The sequence below is a fragment of the Echeneis naucrates genome, chromosome 1 (genome assembly GCF_900963305.1).
Source record: "Echeneis naucrates chromosome 1, fEcheNa1.1, whole genome shotgun sequence".
Lineage (NCBI taxonomy): Eukaryota > Metazoa > Chordata > Actinopteri > Carangiformes > Echeneidae > Echeneis > Echeneis naucrates.
In genome coordinates this window covers 3,417,947-3,442,425 of record NC_042511.1, presented here as the reverse complement: position 1 = coordinate 3,442,425, position 24,479 = coordinate 3,417,947, and the positions used below count along the sequence as shown (strand labels likewise).

Genomic DNA, 24,479 nt, shown 5'->3' with positions numbered 1-24,479 from the left:
TGTGTTGAAGTTGACTCACGTGTCTGTGAATTCAGCCCAGATGGTGACATGCTGACCTTGTTTTTTGTTTTTTTTTTTTTTTTGGATCAGTGTGTTAAACAACTAGAGCAGTGGCCCAACTTCTTTTATTCAACGGCCTTGTTTCTTTCTTTTTTTTTTTTTTTTTTTTTTGTGGGGCATTTGTGCCAATCTGGGCAGAGAAGTGACCTAATTTTCAACTGCTTTTTGATTTTACCTTTTTGATCTTGGTGTGAAACTAGTTTTATTAATTATTTGTGACCTATTGTTTGACGAAAGATCAGAAATGTGTGCAGCCAAGTAGGTGAGATGGCCATTTGTAAATAATTTACAGAAGACGACTGTTGATACAAAAGGAGGCACATAAAACTTTCATAAGAACTTCATAGCAGCTTTATAGACGATATTTCAGACAGCAGACAGCTACAGTTTAAGATTTTTGGATTCTTTCAACAGACAGAGGGGGCGAGTAAAGACTAGGAATCAAAGGAAGACTACTGAGATTTAACCACAGGCGTTCCTGTATAGGCGGACAGAGCTGTGTGCTTTTTAAACTATTAATGTGTCTCCAGACTTTCAGTGTTGGTTACCTGGGAGGACGAAGAGTCAACAGACGACAAACCATTAGGAAGAAGGTTTTGTGCTGTTTACAGAGGGCTGTTTGTCTGAACTGTCACAATAAAGCTGGTGTTCTGGAAAGGTCTCAAATGAAGCTCTTGTTTGTATTTATGAAACAATGCTTTATTTATGTTTTTGCGTGTATTCAGAAGATTAGTTCCAAATTTAGGAAAATCTGTTTATTCACTTACACAGTGAGAATCAAGATGCCAGATGATGCCACTCCCATATCTGACAGCAGGAGGCTTTGTGTCGTGTTCCTTATATCCATCTGTGGTAAGGAGGCTTATATGCTAGCTAGTCGCTCACACAAAATCTCTTATTTGTTGTTTTGATACGATGACCAACAATGATCAACAGAAGTGTTGGAAGTTTTGCCATCACTGAATAACCAGTGTTGTTTGCTCACCGCTCTGCAAAAATTCAGCATCAAACATTTCTTTTACCGACCAACAACTGTGTCCAGAGGTGGGCAGCAGCTGTACTATTGATTTGCTTTTATTTTTATTTTTTTTTATTCATTTATGTATGTTTGTATTGAAGTTAGCATGCCGGCATTTGGACTGCCATGTCACTTTCTGTGTGTGAGTTTGAGGAAAGTAGAGCTGCTCATGTAAACCTGTGTTGCAAATGCAGAAATGACAGCAACAAAGGAGACAGAATTCATTCAATTCATTCTGCTCTGCTCTTAAACATTCGGAGTTGCAATCTAATGTGAGATTTTAAAATGATTGTAATAATGAATAATCTTTTTTCAGTGTAGAGGTGGAAGCTCAAACTTTAAGTAACATTTGAATCTACTATCAGTGAAACTGTAGCTGTGTAATTACCAACACATGCATCTCTTTGTTATGATTTCGGACCTCCTCTCTGTCCGCAGTCTGATGATGGATCACTGAGGGCGGATGCTTTAGACCACAGTCCCAGTAAAAACCAGTCAGGCTCATCGTGTCATCCATCCGGTGCCGCTCCGGTAGTTTGCAGTAGGCGGGCCGGTGTCAGCTCAGCTCGGCCCCGCCCTCCGGTGAGCCGAAGGCGGACGCTGCTGGTCTCTGCAGTCCGCAGTCAGAGTGCAGCAGACCGCAGTCTCCATCAGGTGGAAGACACACCGGGGCCGGGACAATGTGAGTACCTGATCTAAATGTTATTTTTCATTTTAGGGATGCGTGAATCTTTATTTCATTTGTATCCAGACTTCAGTGCTGCAGGTGAAGTTGATGGCTGAGTCTGTGATAATCAGTATTTCACAGGCTGCTGTCTAAAAAATACATTTTATACATATCAACAAATAGATTGGAAACTTCACTGGAGATCAGTTTTCAAACGTTTTATGAATTAAAAAAAAAAAAAAAATGTCAGCAGGGTTAGGGGTGTTTGCTGAAGTGAATCCGTCCTGAAGGTGAAGGTCATGGGGATGGAGATCAGACACTGAGCGCTTTTCTTGCATGACCTCGAAACGCCTTTGCTTTTTGGGAGGAAGGATGCTGATGATGCAGCAGATCTCCAGTCCCCCCCCCCCTCCTCCGCCTCTCTGCGCCGCACTGCCAGCAGGAAAACGTGTCCCATTTCATGTCTGCAGTGCAAAAGACGGATTGCAGCACAGCGTTGAGCTGACTGGCTCACACAGACCGAGGAGACCTTTCAAAATCCAGTCATTTCCTCCAGGTTTCTTTTTAGATGTAAACATTTTATCCTTTTTCCATTTGTGCAGTAGCCTCCGATATTCCTGTCATTGGTACCCTGATTATTGTAGCCCTTTAATGCAGGTTTTATGTTCTTTAACATTTGCTGACAGTGTAGACTTTTAGTTTAGGATCAATAGACTTTGATCTTTCATTGAGTGCGAGCTCTCTTTAATTTTTATTCTTGGCTTGATCTAGTTGAAGCATGAGATCCTTAATTGTTTAATTTCTCTTTAGATTATCTTTTGTTTTTCAATGTCTTGCTTTGACTGGACAGATGTACAGAGACCTAAGAAACATTTAAACAAAGCTCTGTGATTTGTATCTGTGTCCTCTTTCAGGGCTTTCACCTCCGTCTTGGCGATTTTGGCCCTTGCGGTCTCGACTGAAGGAAGCGTTGGGTAAGATGATTCAAACAGGTGGACAGATTTATTCCCTGGCCAAAAGTATGTGGACACCCAACGATTACACCCATATATAAAATCTTTGACATTTGGGGCCAAGTTGACTTTTTGAACACCACAGCGGTGCCCTCACAGGACTGGGAGCAGCCTCAGGCAGTCAGACCGGCGACCTCAGGTTGTTCCAAGGTCAAAGCTTAAAATAAAGTTGGCTCTTGTTGCAGCTACTGGACTCTGGATTTGACCTCCATGTGTCAGAGAAACCATCAGTGCACATCTTCAGAAAAACATCCGGTAGCTCAGTTGTTCACTTTCTGGGTTTTAATCACTTTTGTATTTATGCTAATGGTCATATTTAGGCGTTTATAGTCCCCAGAGGATGCAGGCTAACGATCCCTTAGTTTTTTCTCTTGTGTCAACTTGAGGAAAGGAAATTAGTTACATATATTCAAGATCTTTAGAAAATAATTTCTCCAGTAATGCTCTGAATTTAGTTTTGGTGCTGCCAGCAGTTCAAACATCTCATCATGATTGATCTTCTCAGTGGCTCCCAGACTGACATCAGTCACAGCTGTATTTTGTGTTTTTCAGATCAGCATTGTCATTTTAGATATGATTTTCAAAGTCTGTGATAAGCACATAACAGGCAGCAGTGTGGTGGATTCCTCGTCTGGTCTTGTTCCATGTTTTCTAAAATATTTTATTATATAAAGAATTTGCCTGAATGTTTGCCGCTGATCTTGGATAATAAGGCCAGACTCCAGTCCTCTGACAAGAGACAGGGTAAACTATTACTTTGTGGATGTGGCGGTGTGTTCACAGAGTGATGTGTTGAAAAAGGACATGGTCTCCATCACACTTACTCAACCCTCCATTTTCTAAAGATCTGATACGGGCGTCCACAGAGTTTTGGCCACATGGTGTTGCTAAATAATAAAACAAAATCCTTTTGCCACTCTCTTGTAGACCGAGTACGAACAACAGCTTTTGCACAGAGTCAAAGGAATGTCTGGAATATCAGCTAGTCTGTAAAACCGATGAGTACGAGGCGAGTGGAAACCAGGACACATACACACATTACTTACCTTTCTCACTGTTACTTTCCTCACAATCACATTCTCTCTCTATCCATTTTGTGTGTGTGTGTGTGTTCAGGTGCGACACTACAGCCCCACTCGCTGGGTGTCTACAGATGCTGAAGCCTATTTCATGGGAGTGGGTGCAGCCATGGCCTTCAGGAGACTGTTCCAGTACATCACCGGAGCCAACGATGCAGGTAGAGGCCGTCCAGGGGAGGAAAACTGGCATCCGTAGATACTGCTTGTTATTCTGATTACGTGTGTGTGTGTTGACAGGCATCCAGATGGAGATGACGGCCCCAGTGCTGGTAAAAATCCCAGAGGAGACTAAGATGTGGGAGCCTGCTATCTACACGTTAAACTTCCCGCTGCCGGCAGCCTATCAGGAGAAACCCCCTGCACCCACCAACGATAAGGTGAGCTGAGCCCGGCCGGGGACGAAGAGGCACAAAGTCTTTTTTTTAAGAGTGGTGTAGTTGCCCTTGCTTATCATAAAGCCAAACGCTTTAATCAGAGTGATGATCACACTAATCAGATCAGACAGCATTGATTGATGTGCAGACCTGAAGTAGATGTTTCTTTTTTTAAACGTCTTTACATTCATACTCGGAATCGAATTCTCAAAAAGAGCACCCTTCTTTTTTTCTTTTTTTTTGGTTAATACAATTGTAAAATAAACTTGATTAATTCACATTCTTCAGACTTATTGTGCTTCACATTGTAGCAAATGCTGTGTATTTTTTTTTTTTTTAAGCATTTATGGTTCTGATATCTGATTTAACCTCTTTGAATGCATCTCCTCGGCTTCAAATTCTCCACACGTACATGTTTACGAGTATGTGTGTCCTGATGCCTGGACCTTTCCCTGCAGCATTTACTGTGATGTAGCTTCTTGTTGGATGATGCTCGTGTGTCTGTTGCAGCTGTACTTCACCGAGATGCCAGAGATGGACGTGTACGTGAGGAGCTACGGAGGCTGGATGCTGTCGGTGACCTCCAGGCTTCACGCCCACCTGCTGACTAAAGAGCTGGAGAGAGTCCGCGCCTCCTACAACCGCAGCTACCACTACGGCGTCGGCTATGACAGGTATCGTATCTAATAAACACTGTGTTGCTGTGCCATTCTCCTATAATCGGACACTTTCTTGGCATTGCAGGGTGACTCGTTGTCTGAGCGTTTCTATAAATTATACCGGTGTTTCCTTTTTACGTGGTCCAGCAGAAGGTTTTCAACTTAAATAAGGAGGTCATGATTCTGCCTCGCTTACAAGGCAAATTTAAAATGGTGCTGCTTACTGTTTTGTTCATCTTGCTGACTCTTTCCGTGTGTGTGTGTGTGTGTGTGTGCGCGCCTACAGTCCCCTGAAGCTTCTGAACAGGCACAATGAGGTGTGGTATGTGGCCGAGGGAGACCCAGTCTGCACAGATCCACAGCAGCCGACGCCTGCACACACACCCAGGCCGACTCTGACCGCCTCACCCACAGAATCCTTGTCCGACCCGCCTCCCCACACGCTGTCCGACTCACCCGCACTCACTCCGTCCAACTCGTCCTCCTACACGGCATCCAACTCTTCACAAATGCCGTCCGACAGCCCCTCCGTGCCCCCGTCCAACCCTCCTCCCAGCCCTTCATCCCACGCGCCCACCGAGGTCGCGTACAGCCACACTCCCACCTCCGCCCAGATCCTGCTGGACCCCACAACCAACTCCTCCGACCCCGCCTCTGTGAGCCCGTCCCTGGGGCCCCAGCCTGACGCCTTGCCATGGAACAGCACAGCCCACAGCTCTGTGGACACAGAGGCTGACAGTAACCCCGTGGTGGAGCCAGACGACGCTCACTAACAACCCTCACGTTTTCATTGAATCAGCCATTCCAGGTCAATGAAGATGGGGTCTGCAGAAGAGAAGTGTTGGAGATGTAGCAGAAGGTCGAGTGAATGTAAGTGATAGACGGACACACTGACCTCTTCCTGATCTCTCCATTCCTGTGTGTTACACCAACCCCTCTTTATGGCACTTAGCGTTTAACTATATGTTCTATCATAGCTTTGCACCTGCAGCTTCCCGTCTCAGCAAACGCACGCCTGTACACTTTGTTGTTCTGAGGTCATACAGCTGCATTTAGAAATTAAATAAAGTCGATGTATTAGTTAGAAAGTTAAAATTCAAAGTTACTGTGTTAAATCTAAAGGCAGAGAAATATGCCTTTTTATCATCAGTTTAAATCAAAACTTATTTTAGTAACTAATAGGACTTGAGTGGAAACTTGTGTGTAACTGATAAATCAAATGCTGGGACTAATCACAGTAGGCCATTATATCAGAGGAAACTTTACTGTGTCTTATCCACTCTCCTACGTGGACTTTGATGATGTTATTAATTCTCATTAATAATAATTAGCTTTTATTCTGTTTAGCTTGTCGTCAGTTACTTTTATGATGTGTGTTAGTAAATCATAATGAATCCTTTATGCACATTCATTGGGACCTTTGGCACAGCCTGTGATAATTCCCAAATTAGAACCAGTGTCCATATTTAAAAATGCATTTCCACCTTTGATCAAACCTTAGCTTCTGTATTTGTCCTCCAAACCAAATTTGTTTTTGGAAGCACAGTGTATTTATATTTTTAAATCAATGCCCATGTAATATGAAATGGAATCAGATTTTGTGATTGACTTCTTTTTGGCTTCCAAAACTAATTATGTTAATTACACTTACACAAACTGAGGAATATTGATAACATACAGCCTGCTATATTCCCAAAACAAATGTAAAATGTAATGCTGCTTCAGCCTCTCAGCTCTGGTCCTCCTGACTACTGACTGCTTTTCTGGTCACTTCTCTTCTGCCCATCGCGTTGTCAAATCTAATCTGCCCCAAAGATCCCAAAGAATCACAGCTGAGCAAACTTATTGCATAAGTCAGTAACTTCTTGATGCGTCTTAAGCTACATACATGTATGTTCTGAGGAAGGTGCAATAAAAACCCATAACAAACATTCGTTGGGCTCGTTATTCGGTAGGTGGCTTTAGACTGAATGAACGAGAGCGAAGGATGTTATTTGGTGGTGACCTCACGCTCCCCTTCACCTGCTCTTTTGCGAAATAACTTTGTCCAGAATTTTTTTTTTTCTTCTAAAATGAGCGGCTCCATAATCTGCACCTTCTGCACACAGGCAGTGTGTATGATGAGGTTACAATGTGGCCGCTGTATTGTTGTGCCGCCCTCAGTGGCTATGAAACAGGTCTAAGAACTGATTACACATCGTCTTCTTTGTTGACATATCACTGCCAGTTTTGCCAAATATTCACTTTCAAACTCATACAGTTACGACTTTTACCAGATCCAACCTCGAGTCGGCTGAGCTGTCCTCAGCATTAGTCCCTACCAACGTCACGTTCATCAGAGGAGCCATGTGGGTCAAACAGCCAACTGGGAAGACACGAACAATATAAAGGGGGAAAAGAATAATAATAAGAAGAGAGAAATAGCTTCATCAGTGGAGTTTAATCCAGTCTGTTATTTCATACATGAATGCTGGTTTGAAAAAAACACCAATTTTTAACTGTGTGCACTCGACAGAGTAGGGATCGGGCTCAGAAGCATTTCAGCGACTCTGATAAGGTAGTTTTGTTTGTCAGGAAATGGAGACGTGTTATTTCATAAAGACAGGTTCTGTTTTTATTTCACTAAAACCTAAATCAGTCTATTTACAGATTTCTCTACATACACAGTGAACTTAACGTAGCCAGAGTCTAAATTTGTTGCTGCTCTGCTACAAGTGACAGAATGCAGTGAGACACCGGCTGTAGGCCAAAGCCAAGAACTTACTTTAAGGTGGTGTGCAATCAACAGATGGGTAATAATCAGAGATTTGTCCTGCAAATATGGCGATTCATAGCCGTTTCATCAGAACATTGAAGTTAAGGCCGCCCACCACGTCCAGTCACGCACTGTTATTAACTGACACTGAGTTTCACTTGTTAAACTTGTTCATCACCAATGTTGTTTTAATTCACTGACTGCAGAGTTTAAAGGAGCCATTTGCAAGCTTTGCTACTGCTACATATCCATATCTAACGTTAGCACGAGCAGCTGACGAAGACGCGTCCTTTACCGACTAACGGCTCGTTCCAGGGGTGGTGAGCAACACCGGTGAGAACTTTCATCTTTTCTTCTGTTTAGGTTTGCACACTCATCAAAAAAAAGCCCAACAGCGACTCTCTGAAGCCTCCAATCTGCCCTGAGGAAGTAGTGCAGGTGGTGGATTCTAACATCTTTTGTCTTGTAAACGTTCAGTGTGACAATCGCACTACCACTCCCAGCAAGAAACCAGATTCAGTTACAACTAGTCCCTTTAACAAATCTGGATATTTTACATCCAGATAAACATAGACTTCACTATCAGAACCCGTGCCCGACCAAGAGTGCAACAATCCAGACAGTTAGAAATGTAAGCTTGGCATCTCCATTATGGTATTAGACTGTACAAAACTTTTCATTGGCATCTGCTGCTTACACAGACGCCCATTATTAACGAAGTTTCAACAACCCCAAGTTCTTACTGCGATTATTTTGAAAGAAGCTTATACCACGTACAGCAAATAACCTTCCATGCTGTGGTAGTCATCACTGAAGACCACTGACACATTTACAGATCTTTGATTCAGTCCAAAAAAAGTTCACCTTCACACTCAGCATCATATGATTATGGCTATTTTAGTTTTCCAAAAACACGTGTGCTTTCGATCCACCTGCTGACAGTCGCAGGGCGGATTAAACTTGAGGATCGTACAAAATAAAAGTCCTGTGAGTCACTATGACATGAAAAGGCATCTTCTCCATCGTTGGGATGAATGTAAAAAAAAAAAACAAAAAAAACATCTGGTGTTCTACTTCAGGACTTGAGTCCACACAACCAGAGAGGGAGCAGACAGTGTTTTTCAGTAAACAACTGAACGCATCTTTTTCCTCTGAAGGGGAAAAAAAAAAAGCTAATTTCTCGAGCTCGTACTTCAAACGATAAAGGATAAATAATGAGACTTTTTAAAAGTAACTCTTCCTCGTACAGTTAACCGAGCATTTTACAAAACCTTCCTCTATCCACTCCGGATACGAGTGTGTCTTTGTTTCCTACGTAGCTGTGCTGTCGATGTTGTCATGCACATTAAGGGGCACTAAAAATAATTTAATTCTTTGTATTCCTAGTAAAATTGGAGGTCAAGATGAGATAAGGTGTATGTATTCACACACGTGCCTCTGTGTGCATATAAATAACTGTTTTCCACGGCTGACTACAGTTTTCACTATAATTACGGTGTGATTATAGTGTTTTCTTTAATCGTGCGTCACTGTGATGTCGTGTTATCTTCCTCACTTGGAAATAACCGCCTTCTTAGTAACGCTTGCTCTCCTGCTCCCTCCTCCTCCTGCTGCTGCTGCTGCTCCTCCTTGCCAAAGATGGCCGGGGATGGTGAAGGCGTCCACGCTCATGCCCATGGTTTTAGAGGGGATGGTGCTAAACTGCTTCCTGTCTGAACTGTACTTGTAGATGGACTCCACCTGGGTGGAGCTAATTGTCCGGGGACCTATGCCGACCAATCGTACGAGCTCCTGGGAGTCGGGGTTCATGGTGTAAACACCTCTGAACTGGCAGCTGGAATCGCGGAAGAGGATGAGGAAGTGGTTGGCCGGAGACTTCTCCATCTCCTGAGGTTGGATGAGAGAGAGAGAAATGCAACAAATCACGGAGTGTTTCATTTTTAATTATCTCCAAACATGTAGATAAGTTCAGCGCCTACAAATTCACATTCATGAGATTTAATTCCTGGAGAGATGAACCATAACGGTTCTGCTGCAGCATCAAAGTTTATGAAAAAAGATCTGCAGTTAAAAAGTAAAGGACTCGTCTGATTTGGATGATGGCTGCAGTAGAGAGCCAGATTAAACTTTTTCTTTTCACTCGATTTAAACAACAAAGAAACTCCATATTGTCATGAAATTTTACTGTAAGTTGCTTTTGTGCTGAAGGAAACACCATACAGACCTGGATGAGGTCTGTATGGACGCAGTGGACAGAGGCAAGACTTTCACTGGTTAAACCAGAGAGCTACACAAAATGGAATTTATGGTACAACACGACACAACACAAAAAAAATCATTAAACTCACTGATCCTCGTGGGGTAGACCTCAGAAGAGCACAGTGTGTTTTACTCTGAATATGGACTGAGTTTTAAACAAATTATTTTGCTAATACGCCGCTGTATGATGCTCAGCTGCTCTGAGACTGCAGAGTTGGTGACATTAGCTTTTTACATCTACAATCACATTCAGGCTGCAGAAATCATTAAAGTGCGGTTAATTTTACTGAAGAAAACATGTAATTGACATAAATCCACTCTGATAACGTAACATTTAAATACAGAATAGATGAAATTCTACCTCGACTATCTTCTTTTTCTGAGACTCGTTGACCTTTCCAGCCAGACAGCAGCGGGAGAGCGCGTTATGAATGATGAATTTGTTGGACTTGAAACTCGGTTCTTTGAAGAGCTTCAGACCTGAGAATATAAGCACACAATACCAAAGCTGTGAATATTTTGGCAACGCACATGAGTATTCACGCACTCTGCCGTTATGGGTCTGTGCCTGTGTATTCTGGGGCGGGTGAGGTCCCGTTGGAGCCGCTCTCCCAATCCTTGTCTCCGTTCTGATTGGCCAGTCGACTTGGCGTTGCACATCCTGCTGGCGAATTTGGACGGCTGCTGGAGAGACATCGCACAATGAGCCAAAGATGACCAATTTGTCATCACCAACAGAGTCATGAGTGATACCGGTCTCTCACACCCCCTCCACCAGCTCCAGTGTTGTTGATGGTGTGAAAACTTTTTTTTTTTTTTTTACATGAGAAATTAACTGTGCAACTCTACTTTAAACTGGAGTCGTGCTCTTTCCACTGTGAATCTACCGGGAAGCTAATTTGCATATATTGGCATGTAGTTAGAGATAATATGTTGAAGTTTGACCCATTTACATTATATTGTTAATGTTCTGCTAATGTTAGCATGTTAACATTAGCATTTAAATCTAAGGTAACGATAGCGGCATGCGGCCTTTGTACTGTTACTGTAACTTTAGCGTGTTAGCATTAACATGGAGGAACTATTGTGGGATATTTTGGCCCCCTCATCACAGTAATCTAGAATAATGCATTCCTGCAATCTATCCAATAACAGCTGAGGTATTTTACTCTGGAGAGAAGAACTGGACCAACAGATCATCAGTTCAGTGTGCAGCAGATTACCTGTTAGGTTTCTTATTAGGATTTCCTGGCTCATCTGTTGCTGCCAAGTTGAGGGAGGAGTGGGAGTAGACTTTGGTCAATTTAGAGCCTGGAGAGAGATAAACAATCAAATCATAAATTCGTCATAAAACGTCTATTTGATCTAAGATAACTGTTTCACTTTTCACGTCACCAGTTGCTCCTTTGGCCGGACTCAGCTGCGTTTCCTCCCTGGTCATGCTGCGAGGCCGAGAGCGGCTTTTCTTAGCCGATGATCGACCTTGATTGGAAGTTTTCTGCCGCAGCACTTTGTCAAAGTCGTCCATAATCCTGAGCTGTTGCCTCCGCGCATACTCCCCTCGCGTAAAATCCCCCCGACGGGCTGGAGTCGCAGGAGGCGTGGGCGATGGGGAGGTGGTGCCTGCAGGAGGTGTATTGGACGGAGAAGCTGCCCTTTTTTCTGAAGGTGGAAATCTGAGCGCCAAAGAAAAAAAAGAAGCATGCTTTGACATGAACGCAAATCAGATTTAGAGCCTGTAAGGTGGCAAAAGCAACCAGTGCAAACCTGGATTCATCATGCTAAGACACATACGGGCTTGTTTTACCTGTTTTCCCTTTCTTGCTCATGCCACTGCCGCCTCCTCTTCAGCTCCTCTGCTCTCTTCTGCTGTCTCTCCAACAGGAGGGCTCGACGCTGGGCCATATCCCCCTCACTATGAATCTCTTCCTACAAGCAAGCAATCATATACACATCTGTCATAGCAGGAATAACGCTCATGGACAAGTTTAGTCCTGTTGCCCTTTTCCTTTCCTTACCTTAAAGAAGAATCCTATTCCTCCTCTGGTTTCCAGCTCATTCTGTTCCCCGCTTGGTTCCAAAGTTCCTGTCTGTCCTGGTTGTTCTTTGGGCTCAGCGTGTTCTTCTGGCAAATCTGGGGCTTCTGTAGCCAGATTCAGCTGCTCTAAAGGATCGAAGGGATCCGTGACAAGACCTCTCGCAGGTTCACCAGCAGATTCTGTGTTATCACTCATGGAGTCAGAGGAAAACTCCTGCCCTTCGTCTGTCGGTTCATCACTGCCTCCTTCTGGCCCCCCAAGAGATGATAGCGACACCTCAATGAGGCTGCAGTGTTTCTCTGCCCTGCCGCCTCTCGCTGCTCCACTTACAGCGCTGTATGCGGCAGAAAGGGACAAAGTTTCGCTCTCAAATGAGCACTCAGAAGGAGCGCCGGAGCTACTGCCACCAGCAGCCCCTGGGCGATCTTGTCTGGGCTGCGACAAGACCGGCATCCCTCCTCCTCCGGCCTCCGTGTCCTCCAGCTCCAGCTCCAGGCTGAACTGGGTGGGTGTCTCACTGGAGCCTGTTTCTGATGTGTTCTCGTCAGCCTGCTGTTGCTGGGCAGGCTGAGGAGATTCCTGAGGAGTCTGGGGTCCGCCAATACGAAATGAAGAGGAGGTCTGAACTTGACACTTGCTTGGGGAGACGCGACGCAAGTGGGGGAGTGTGTCCACGGTCTGGGTCACTGTCAAGACCCGAGTGAGAGGAGGGAACTTGAGTTCCGATGGCCGTGGGTGGGGGTGATGATTTGGGGGGCGTGGGTGGTGTTTGGGGCTGCGAGGTGTGGAGGATGAGTGAATCTTGGTGCGAGGAGCAGGGCAGGAAGAGGAGATGACAGTTTTTGGGGAGGTGGACAGCGAAAGAGCGTGAGAACGTCGTGATGGAGAGGAGGCGGAGGGCGCATTGGAGCTGGAAGGGATCACCCAAGCTTTGCTGTTGTTCTTGGTCGGAGTCTTTGTTGGGGTTCTTGGAGGCGTCTTTGTCGGAGTGTGGGGAGGGGTTCTGGGTGGTGTTTTGATGTTACTTCTAAGTGTTGATTTTGGAGTGCTTTTGGGTGTATTTCTGGGTCTTTGGCTGCTCATGAGCTGCTGTTGCTGCTCTGTAAGTTTCTGCATGTCCTTCTGGAGCGACTGCAAAGCTTCACTCAGTTTCTGGACAACTTCATTATACTCCACGAGGACACCTTCACCTGCTTTCTCTTTCTCTGCACCTTTCTTACTTTCAACAGAAAATGTGACCTGTTTCTCCAACCGAGGAGGATTTGAAACAGGAAGCTTCTCTTTGTCCTTATCGTCCCCTTTTTCTTTTTCCTGCTTTTCCTTCTCTTCCTCCTGTTTCAGTTGCTCCTCCATGCGGGTGAGGCGTTCCTCCAGGGTGAGATTATCTTCCACGTCGCCTTCCCCTCCTCCCTCTCCTTGCTCTCTTTTCAATTGAAGGAAAGCAGTTTTTCCCAGCCTTTGTCTGTGTTTTGCAAAGATTGCTTCAATGCGTCTTTTTTGGGCCTCAATGCTTTTGCGTTTCTCCTCCAATCGAGCTCCCAGCTCCCAGGCCTCGGGGCTGGGTTCAGGGCCTCGGGGACCAGGGCTATCCTGGTGGCCAGGTGCCCCCGCTGGGGTGGATGGTGTATGTGGAGTTCCTGGGGTCGTTGGGGTCGGAGCGGTGGCCGACTCCTCTCCAGGAGCGGCGGGATGTCTTCGTCTGTTGTCCCGTCGCTCAGCAAAGCTCGTCATTCTTGGACTATTGCTGGTGCTGTGGTTGCCTTGGCGACCATTATTGGGTCGAATATTACCGGGGGCGTTTCTTGGCACATCGTCCGATAGTTCAGAGGAATCCACGCTACCATCTCGTAGAACAGAGTCATCGTCACGTGACATCTCAGAGCTCCGCCCCGATCTCTCCCTCCTCTCTCCCCTTCCTTGCCTTTCCGAATCACCCACTTCTCCTCCAACAGGCCGGTAAAGGACTCCAGAGCGACAGGGAGCAGAGCTACTCAGCTGGGGATTGTCCTCTTCCGGAGAATGCAGGAAGAAACCTGCAGGGGCACCTTCGGGGCGTAATCTGGGCTCAGCCCTTCCAGCCAACACTCCTCTCCCTCCTTTCTCCGGCGTCCTGCCCTTCTTCCGATCTTTTCCGGGAGTATGAAGCACCTGTAGCGCCTCCTCGATGGTTGGCAGCTCTCCTAAAGGTGCCCCGTGTGCATAAGGGCCCCAGGAAGAACGCTGCGATGGGGCCGATGCGCTGACCAGGTGGCTGATGTCCCCCGGAGAGCTGTACGGGACACAGTTCATCCCTGCTGAAGTCACCGGCGATGTCATTGCAGGGATGCCGGTGGTTAGGCTGTCAGTGCTGACAGAGCGAAAGACAGAATCTATTGGGTTTCCCATGACAATGTCAACATCACTGTCCAGCCCAAATGGGATGCTGAAAGTCACTGCGGACAGGGGACGACTGCAGAGAGGTGGGTGATGATGGAGGGGTGGAACAATGAATGGGTGGTGCCAGACAGGATGGAAAAGCCGAGACCACAGAAGCCAAAGAAAGAAAGAAGATTAAATTAAGATAAAATATGAATGCAACACAACATTTACCGTAGAAATCACACAAAGCTTTGAAATGAATCTACCTGATTTGTTTCTTTGTCCAACTTTTGTTATCTAAAAAAACAAATAAGAAAAGCAATAAATGAATCTATAAAAGTTTATTCATTTCAATTCTACACATTCCTGGCTTCTTGTTTTTTTTTTTTTGTTTTTTTTTTACCTGGGGACACCGGAGAGGAGATCGGCACAAACGGTTGTTTGAAGATAAAAGAAGGAGATCCACTGAAACAGAACAAAACAGTCCAAACACAGAAAAGGGTAAACCTGCGTGTCACGAATCTCATTCTAAGATGAAAACGTCACGTTTCTCTTATTTTTCTTGGCTTGATCAATAAATCAGGTCATTTTCAGGGTCTCTACTGGTTCACAATATTCTTACTCACAACAGTCTAACAATGTGACCAGTCAGTGGATATTTGTTAAAGACTGCTTTTCCCCACGATGCTTCTAATACCTGTTGCTGTGTCCGGTCATAGGACTAGTACAGTCCAGTAACCCTGAGACATCTGAAAGACACACAGTTCCAAGTTTCAGAGGCTGATGTTTTGTTGTTGTTGTTGCAGATATTACATGAATCAGAGAGCATTTTTCTACGTCACAGACCTGTGAGGTCGATGGGTTGTATGGGCCGGACAAATTCTGGCTTCTTGACCTCAAACCACTCCAGCAGTTCCGATATGAAGCTCATGATGTTCAACTGAGGGCAGAAATGGCACATTAGGAAACCAATAAGATGACCAACATAGTCAGCAGTTCTTGTCAGTAACTTCTATTGATGGTTTAAAGCCCGAAACAACTGAATTTCCTTTATCCACTCTTCAGTGATATTGTCTTCGTTTATCACACTGATGCTGGTTTGTGTTTGTGTCTCTGGTTGTGCTTCTCACTGGGTGAAAGTTGGATTTGTTTGGGAGATAAAGCATTTCCACCAACGGCTGAAAAATATAGGAGCAGCAATCTAATGTCTCGCAGCTTCATCGGGTCAAGGTAACGCTTACGTGGAGAACGGGGGGAGCGTACAGCAGGTCCTCTACAGCCAGAGGGCAGCAGCTCTGCAAACTGCTCTCACAAAACTCCTTGATCAGCTGCAGGTTGTAGAGACTGTCAGCCACTGACATGGTGTCCTTCAGGCACACATCTGGAGAAGACCCAGGCAGACACGGCCATCGTTACGTCATGTGTGCTTTAAAACATGTTCAATATTTTAAAATTCTTGATTCTCAAATTGTCTTTATTCTTATTTAAGATCCCACGCTTATTGGAAACATTTTGGTTTTCATAATGGGCCCATCATTTAAGCTGTTGTCAGCATACATTAGCCAAATATTAATATTTCAACATCTGTGTGTATCTGTGCTAGCGTCCGAGCTCATGTGTGTACCCTCCAGAGGCAGCAAGCTGGGGCAGTAGAAATGCAAAACAGCAGCAACTGCGCATCCATTAGACAGATCTTTGACGGCAGAGACCAGAGGGAAAGTAGGAGTCAGCTTGGACTGCACTTTGTCCTTCCTATAGCGGATCTAGAGAGCGAAGAGAGGGGAGGGGGAGGAGGAGGATGAGAAAGAGAGGAGGGTAAAAAGAGGAAGAGTCCTCCAAAGACAGGTAGGAAACAGAAACGGCCAACGGACACATGAGGGAACCAGAGGAGAGAGAATTACAGACATGAAAATGGAGGTTCACGTTGTGTTTAGAGCGTTCGGGGACAAAAGAAAATGCAAAACCAGCGAGGACAGTCCGTCTTTCTGACGACAAACTAAACTGTGGACTCAAACTGTGCAGCCAGCAAAACTCCAGCAAAATTGCAAAGAGAAGAAAACCCACAAAAGCAAAGCACAAGACCAGTGATGCCTCAATTAAGGAACATTTGCACATACACACAAACGCAAACACCAACCAGAAGGTGCGGTGGTAAGTGGTGGTGGTTGTTTTTTTTTTTAAAGGCAACAGAAACAAACAAAAAAAAAGAAAACTATGGCATCCTCCGGTGTCCATGCAGCAGAAACAAGCACTAACAACACTTCTGATCAGGTCAAGACTTTGAAGTGAATTTTACTTTTGTGCTTTTAAATGTGCACATGGTGTCAAATACACCCCAAAAAAAAAAAAAAAAAAAAGCTGCACATCAAAGTGCATCAGCTCTAACAAGTGCTGCTGAATGATGCTGTGCAGCCGTGTTGCAGGAGCACAAAGACATCTGAGGGACATCTCCTGTAACATGGCTTCAAGACACCAAGAAAGTAGAAAATAAATAAATGTGGTTGCATTTTGTTAAAAGCTGATGAGCTTTAATTGGTCCATCCAGCCTCGGGGTTGGATTGGTGATTAGCTTGCAGTCAGTCAGTCAGTCATCGGTCAGCAGAGTGGGAGAGGTGTGGCGATTGGTCAGGCAGGTCAGTCAGTCAGTCGGAGCGCATGGCGAAAGGAGACGTGGAGGATGAGGGTGAGACAAGAGCGAGGTCTTATACGTTACCACTGGCGGCTTATTCCCCGACTCCTTCAAACAAAAAGCGATAGCATGCTGGATGGGGGGGGGGGGGGAGGGGTGGCAGAGAGAGGGAAACAAGCATAAATGACAAGGGAGCTGATCATCATGGGAACCGCCACACCATAAAGTCATATGACACTGCTCAGGGCGAGAGGAGCAATGGGAGGAGGAGGAGGAGGAGAGGAAGGGGGTGAAAAAAGGAGGCGCACAAGTATTTTAATAAAGAGCAGGGAACTCCACCTCCCTCCCTCCTCTCCTTCTCCCCCCTCTGCTCTGAAAATCTGGGCTGTTTGAGATGAAACTGATGGCTGAATGTGACAGAAACACCCTCATGATTCAGAACAACATCAGCCGATCATAATTATCACGTTAATAATAACAGTTACGGTGCTAAATAAATTACCGGACATTTCAGTAGTCTGTGATTGGTCAGTTGAAAATGTCACACACAAAAGGCACTTTTTCATTACGGGACAGATAAGAAGTATGTGTGGCATTTCCAGCAGGCACATTAAGGTCAGCCATGGCGGACGGACAGACTCAGAGAGAGAGAGAGACACAGGAGAGGAAAACACTTACGGGGACTAGTTTCCAGTACCAACGGCTGGACTGACACTGCCAGAGAGCACGACAGATAAACCAGAGGGAGAAAACAGAGAAGAAGGAGCAAGGTCGGTGTTAGAAGCAATGAGAGACACTTAATGGGAAGTGTGTTTGTTCTGGGAGATCTTTTTAATCCAACAGTGGTGTTTTTTTTTTTCATGTCATTGTTCTGCTGTTCCTGATTTGGCATAATGATGATGAAAAACAGCTCACTTCACTCTTGAGACTCAGTTTGGTTCCATTATTTGAGTTTGATTTGAGTCTGAAAGTCGTTTAAAGGAGGTTAAAGTTCCTTTCCTACTGTGTGTGTCTTTGTGTGCGAGTGTGTTATTTTTTATTACCGTATCCGGAACAGGCTGCAGGTTGTTACTCGTCTGCGACTTAACGGGCTCCTCCTCTTCTGTGCTCTCTCTTAACTTCTGGTTCAGCTGTATGTGACGGGATATAATATTTTATGAAGGCTTTAATTGGGGAAAAAATGTGTGTGTCCTCTAACCTTGTACCTCTATCGATGGGAAACAACATGGGCTCACCCTGTTGACCCAGAACAGCAGGGCGTTCTCCCACGGAGAGCCGACACCCATCTGCTCCGCCTCCGCCGCCATCTTCACCCGACCGACCGTCTCTTTAGCAGCCAGTGACATCAGAGCGTCCATCATGGCGAGGTGGGATTTCTGCACCAATCAGGAACAGTTTAGCAGCCTGAGCCTCTCTCACACACACCGACAGATTTGAACCAGAACGAAATACACATAAAGATGCAAAATGTCGATATTTTAGCTCAGTTCAGTTTTTGTATCATTGCTGATTAACTTTCTTAGTTTGAAAGTCAAAGAGCTCAGTTAAAAGAAACACAAAATTACCACAAAGAGCCACCAAACCAATGACACACCTGGCCTATTGTCTCCGTTGAACCCCTAAAATGTGTGTGTGTGTGTGTGTGTGGGGTCTCCATTTTCTCCTAACCCATCCTGAAAGCCGAGGATTTCAGAATCAGCATGAACGGAGCTCATGTAGTATCAGTTCGACTCTTTCAACCTTATTTCTTCCTCCTTTTTACTTTGTGCTCTCTCCTTCTTCCCTTCCTTATATCCTTCCCTCTCTCCCTTCTTTCCTTCCTTGGAAAATGAAGGAAAGGAAGGAGTGGACAAAAAAATCCCACAAACCTGAAAGCCCAAACTTGAGGCCAAACTCAGTTAGGACTTTTAGTTTGAAAATCTAAGTGGATTTCTTTTTTTCCCCTTTTAATACAAAAGCTGAATCACTTTGTAATGTAAAGCACACTGACTGTCTTGATGGGGACTTTGCTGAGGTCCTCCTCGGTGACGTCTACGTCCTGGACCTTCGGAGCGAAACCCCTCTTGATCAGGAACTGCAGCAGGGCCGAGTTGTCGGCGGGGGAGCCCTGCGACGGCGGCGCGGAGACCCCGTGTGCCTGGGCCAGCAGGGCCTGAGCTCGGCAGTAGATCTCCGGGGAGAGGAGCAGCTTGGAGACGGCCGGCTTGAGGTGTTCTTGTTCATACTGATCTTTGTAAAGCGGCTCCCGCAGCTCCACGGGGACATTTTCTGAGGAGAGAGAGAGAAAATGACTCACAGCTTCTTTTCTGCTGATATTCACGGCCTCCAGAGGATGGATCCTAAACACAGGTTCGGATTTCTGGATTTTAGAGAAATGGTCCAAGTGAAACATCTCAGCAGCTGCATGCTGTTTCCATCATGATGAGCTGTAGACATTAATGATCCTCTACCACAATCAGAGTTCATATTTGTGAATGAATTCTGATTATTATGTCCAATCCCTAAATCATTTAGGTGGGTCTAATATTTAGCTTTATGACATTCCCATGAGCCTCAGCTGTTAATTCACCAGCGTTTGTGCTGATGTCAGGTGCTTAGACTTTCTATGATCCTTAGATCTTTGTATGATCCTTCTGCACAAACGGGTGCATAGCCTCCTGGAGAAAGGCTGCAGTGGACAAAGACACAGTCAACTCAACTCAAGTCTATTCTCACAACCACGAGGCCGTTTATGGTCCAGATATTTAACAATTTTCTGCTTTGCTGCAGAGAAACTGGAAGAAATGGGGGTAAAAAAAAAAAAAAAAAAGAGTCATCCTCCCCACAGCGCATTTCTGCTTCCTTTAACTCCAACGCACGAAACTGCTTCGTCAAGCCATTGTCCCGTTCGTGGAAGGTCACAGAGGTCACGCAGGCTGCTGCCTAGAGACTGCAGCTCCACTGTATTGTCTATTCTGACAGAGAGATGAAATAACTGCTGCAGAAAAGCAAAGAAGTTCTCCTGCAGTGAAAATTAGGCGGGGAGCCTGCAGGAGAAGATAATGTCATGATCTGCATGAACGGCTCAGCTCGGCTCAGCGAGGGTTACCCAGACGGGAACGTCTTTGATGTGCGAGACGCTCAGAACATAGACACACACACTGGACACAGAGAGACACACACTTTCCCGACTGACCCATATTCCAGGTCTGCAGCTTCTGATCGGCTGCACGAGTCAGGATAATCCTGAATATTGAAGTGGACTTCTTGAAGGGAATATCAGAGTCTGCGTCTCTCTCATTTAACTCTTTCAGTCAGTCCTCTTTTCCTTCCTTCATCATTTCCGTTCCACTCATCACGGCCCATAATGAAGCTAAAGCTCCTCTTTTCTCTTCCTTACTGTTTGTAAGACTGTGACTCCCTTCTTCTCATCTCTTCCTCTCTCCACCTTAAGACAGGAGAGAAATGATCTGTGTCACCACACCAACAACAGTTCGAACACACACGACGCCGCAGTGTGACGCACGCTCGGGGTTAAACCGTCGCCTTTCACACTCTGCAGCGCTGGCAGGAAATGGGACTGCCGTCACTATGGGAACAGTGGAAATGGAAAGGGTCCATTCTGTCCACGGCAGCGGAGGCAATGAGACCGGACTGCAGAGTAGGACTCAGCTAACCCACTTAAACATGAAGCTAATTAAATCTGGAAAAGCTGAAATAGGTCTGTGGAGCTCAAATAGCACAACATCGTCGGCAAACACAACATCATAGACACACTCCTTTAAATGCCACGTAAACACACACTCAGCGCTCCAATTATTGATGGCTTTCTTCATCACACTCACTGCTACATTGATTTGTCAGAAAACTGTTAAAGAACTTGTTATAGTTTCCCAAATCGTAATCTAAGCGCTCCAGACCGCTGTCTTATTTTTTTTAACCTGCACACTTCAGCTGATTTTTAGCTTCATATGCAGCCAAGAAAAGTAGCAGGCAGGCTGATCTCGGACTGTTTAACGTCTGGATGACACAATCTATCTGAAGCTGTTTCCGCTCGACATCTCGTGGGCAGCTGAAACCAAACATGAACCTGTCATCGAAGCGTCAATGTCAAAATATGAGTCAAAGCTGCTTTAAAGGGAAAACTGACTAAAAATAGTCCGCCACCGGGATTCCACCAACACCATCTTAATAACTTGTGTCAGTATTTCTTCTTACTGTATATTTAATGCTGTCTATGTTTCCCTTTTAACAGTCTGTTTTATTTACTGCTCTCATCTAATTTGTAAATTATATTTTGTTATCTTGATACAAGAGCTCTTTAAGGTCATTTCCTCACCGAACAGTAGTTTAAATTTTACATTTCAGGTCTTTCTCCTCGCAACAAAAAGGTTTTGTGTTTGATTCCCGGGCCTGAGGCCTTCCCACGTGCAGGCTTCTCAGGCCTCTGATGCGCCAAGCGCAGGCCTGAATGCCCCCAATGGGCAATTTAGAGCCACTGATGATTATCGTGTCTTCAGATTGTGGGAGGAACACAACACAACTGACACACTGAAGCAGTGAGGCGACTGTGTTAACCGCTGCCTGGATGGATAAGAAGAATTCAGCATGCGCAGGCAGAAGAAGCACTGACAGGGTTGTGTTTTGTCGAGGACCGTGTCAGTAAATTTTAAACGCAAGCAGGATTGTCTGAATCCCATGTGTGACTTTATTTGAGCTATTTTCTTCTGGGCTTCCATTAAAATTTTATGAGACGCCCACCGGGCTTTTTCCACAGCTGACAGACAACAATGAAGCCTCCCTGCTGTGTGTGTGTGTGTGTGTGTAGTTCCAGCTCATCTCCCCTCCTGTCCTGCTGACTCCACGAATAGACGCAAATATAACGGGAAATTCTGTCTGAAGCTATTTTACTACAGAGTGAGAAAACTACATAACGGACAAGTGTGTGAGAGTTGTGTGTGTAGTTCAGTCAGCAGAGCCTGAACACACACAGACCACACTGACGTTTGACTGGGACGTCCTTTTTGTGCCGCTGAATCAGTTACTCTGCAAAATAAATCCAAAAGTACTCCAATCTCAAACAGGATTTGTTGATTTTCGGGGTTGTGTATTATTTTTATGAAGGGAAGAATTTGGGGCTTTGGCCTGATGGTTGGACCGCAGAAACACAACCACACTTTCCTTTTGTTCTCACGTTTGACACACTCCAGATAGTCACCACAGATGAACTGATGGACGATGGAGATGATCATGGATTGCAGCACCTTTGCAGTATGATGTCATCCAACCCAACACCACAAAGTGTAGAGAGACCACAGAGGGTCTGTGGTCACACTGTGACGACAACAGCAACAGCAACAGCAACACAACACAACACAACACAGTGACATTAAATCTGACTGCACTGAATCTGTCTCATCCTAAAGGAAGACCTCCAAATGATTCTGCAGCCTTCCATTGTCTCCCCATGTCACCTTCACGGCGTGCGTTTGTAACACTGACCCATTTACAGCACACAAAGAGATCTGGTTTTTTTTTTTTTTTTAAATGGGTCATGTCCATCCAGGTGGATCTGACAAAAGGTCGACGGAGGGATGCGGACCGATGCCGAATTAAACCCACATGCAGCCGGAGGGATATTTCGGCGCCCCACCCAAAACGGGGGTCGGTGTACCTGCAGAGCCGTAGGACTTCGACAGCAGCCACCGGACGCTGGCGCGGATCTTGGCCCGGTTGAAGTCGTACTGGTCCAGAGGTTTGATCTCCGGCACCGAGAAGGTGGTTTTCATCGCGCCGGGAGAGTCCACCATGGCCGGGCCGAGCAGCACCGACTAACCCGGGGGAGGAGGAGGAGGAGGGATGATGGAGGAGGACCCTGTGATGCAGAACCAGATTGGAACTGAAAATTGTTGTTTGTTTGTTTTGTGGGTTTAATGATAAACCCACAAAAAAAAAAAAAAACAAACCTCAACATTAAGCGAGACTATATAAAAAAATATTGTGAAAATCTGCAACATGGAGAATAATCCTGTCACTTTTTCTCTCCACCGGCCACACCCCCCCATAAACGTCACAAGCTTCCTCCCCCCCCAAAAAAACAAAAAAACAATAATAAATAAATAACATAAAATAAAATAACTGGGTTTTCATATCCTTCATTTTCAGATTTAAATCAGCATCAATAACAGGCTGTATGATTGAATTATTTTTAATTGAATCCTTTCCTCGAAAATAAATTATTATATATTATATATTATATATAGTATTATATTTACTAATATATAATATATATTATACTATGTATAATACTGAAACTAAAATGAAATATTATGATAATTGTTGATCATGTAAATGTGTCACCTCTCTCTCTCTCGCTAAATTGCGGTTTTTGGCTGCCTGAGGAAATAAATCAGACTCAGTGTCAGCTTTCCTCCTCAAGGAGGAGCCGTTGAGCAAAGCATCAACTTCAGCCCATCAGCAGACTCATCACAATCTGATCCAAGTCCAAGAGACTAAATAAATACATTAAAAAAAAAAAAAAAAAACTCCATGAACGTGTCGTTTGAGGGCAGATCCTACATCCTGTTTGACTTTCAGTGGCTTCAGCGTTCCCGTCCTGCAGTTAACAAATCCAGGTTTTATAGATCTCCCTCCCAGTCAAACCTGATAATTGGCTGTAATATTTCACACACAATCAAACATCACCTGATGGCGCAGGTAACAAACTCTAGATTGTTCTCCGGAAGGAGCCACTGACTGAAGCAGGTTTGGATCGGTGGGCCTCGGCCATCTGAACTAACATATCAACTGTCTGTACACAAAAATCAACCCAGAGCAGCTTGATGAGGAAACAATGTCACATTTAAACCTGAAACGCGCTCTTACACAGAAAGGAGGCAGCGCACCGTGGCCTCCATCACCTTTTCTGGAAGCTGGTTGGAAAGAGGTCTGCTGATAACAGGAAGAAAAACAAAATTACAAATGTTGATAAATGTTGATGTGGTTCCCTGAAAGGAGGTTTTTCTTTTCACGAAGATCTGTAAACTAAACTAACAATCTTCACACTGTCTGTTCAGGAACTTACCAGTTAGAGAAAAAACATTTTTTACAGGTTTTCTCCTTTTCATCAAATGTTATTGGCACCTCCACTAATAGTGAAAAATAGAGGAAACTGCAGTGTGTAATTGAGAAGTTCTCTTATGAGCTTGTTTCTGATATGAGCATGTGAACTGGGTGGATTCTGTCACTATTACTGGACTATTATTACAGTTCTGTGTCTGCTACCATGTAAAGGTAACAGACACAAATAAAAAAAATTTACATAATATAAAAAAAAAAACTGTGAATATTTGAAAAGACTACACTTTTCCTGCACTCTTTGAGATGTCGATTTCAGTGCATCTTCTACGGTCATCATTTGGTGTTTCTGTCTAAAGTTTTAAGACGTCTTTATAAACCAGAAGAAAGCTTGTGAGTGAAACCTCGCTGGTGGCTTCCAAACTGCAGAGACACGATCAGATGAGAATGTGACAGAACCAGTTAGTTTGTTTCTCGTCTGCAGGTCAAACAGGGAAATGGAGATTGCACGTT

At 44.8% G+C, this 24,479-nt stretch overlaps 2 protein-coding genes across 3 annotated transcripts; one reads left to right on the top strand and one right to left on the bottom strand.

The window, feature by feature from the left end:
• Positions 1-1,740: 1,740 nt before the first annotated feature.
• Positions 1,741-9,476, top strand: soul5l (heme-binding protein soul5, like). Of its 2 annotated transcripts, XR_003840570.1 has the most exons (8): positions 1,741-1,760; positions 2,660-2,719; positions 3,686-3,767; positions 3,875-3,995; positions 4,075-4,214; positions 4,722-4,885; positions 5,157-5,740; positions 9,355-9,476. XR_003840570.1 is itself a non-coding variant. In XM_029497384.1 (7 exons), coding segments are annotated over exons 1-7 (1,056 nt in total). In that variant the 5' UTR covers positions 1,741-1,758; the 3' UTR covers positions 5,644-6,749. The 2 variants fall into 2 exon arrangements, 1 of the variants encoding a protein (XP_029353244.1); XM_029497384.1 differs by lacking the exon at positions 9,355-9,476 and having other exon boundaries at positions 5,157-6,749.
• On the bottom strand, positions 8,792-23,358 carry LOC115040459 (calmodulin-regulated spectrin-associated protein 3-like). Its single transcript, XM_029497382.1, has 20 exons — positions 23,250-23,358; positions 22,564-22,764; positions 18,901-19,178; positions 18,146-18,286; positions 17,954-18,040; positions 17,589-17,624; positions 16,995-17,042; positions 15,906-16,044; positions 15,523-15,662; positions 15,128-15,221; positions 14,979-15,030; positions 14,685-14,746; positions 14,548-14,578; positions 11,903-14,372; positions 11,692-11,813; positions 11,280-11,560; positions 11,108-11,195; positions 10,453-10,568; positions 10,246-10,364; positions 8,792-9,512 (listed from the first exon to the last, which is right to left on the bottom strand). The coding sequence occupies exons 2-20, from the start codon at positions 22,697-22,699 to the stop codon at positions 9,177-9,179; spliced, it is 4,776 nt and encodes a 1,591-aa protein (XP_029353242.1). The 5' UTR covers positions 22,700-22,764; positions 23,250-23,358; the 3' UTR covers positions 8,792-9,176.
• Between the last annotated feature and the right edge of the window lie 1,121 nt (positions 23,359-24,479).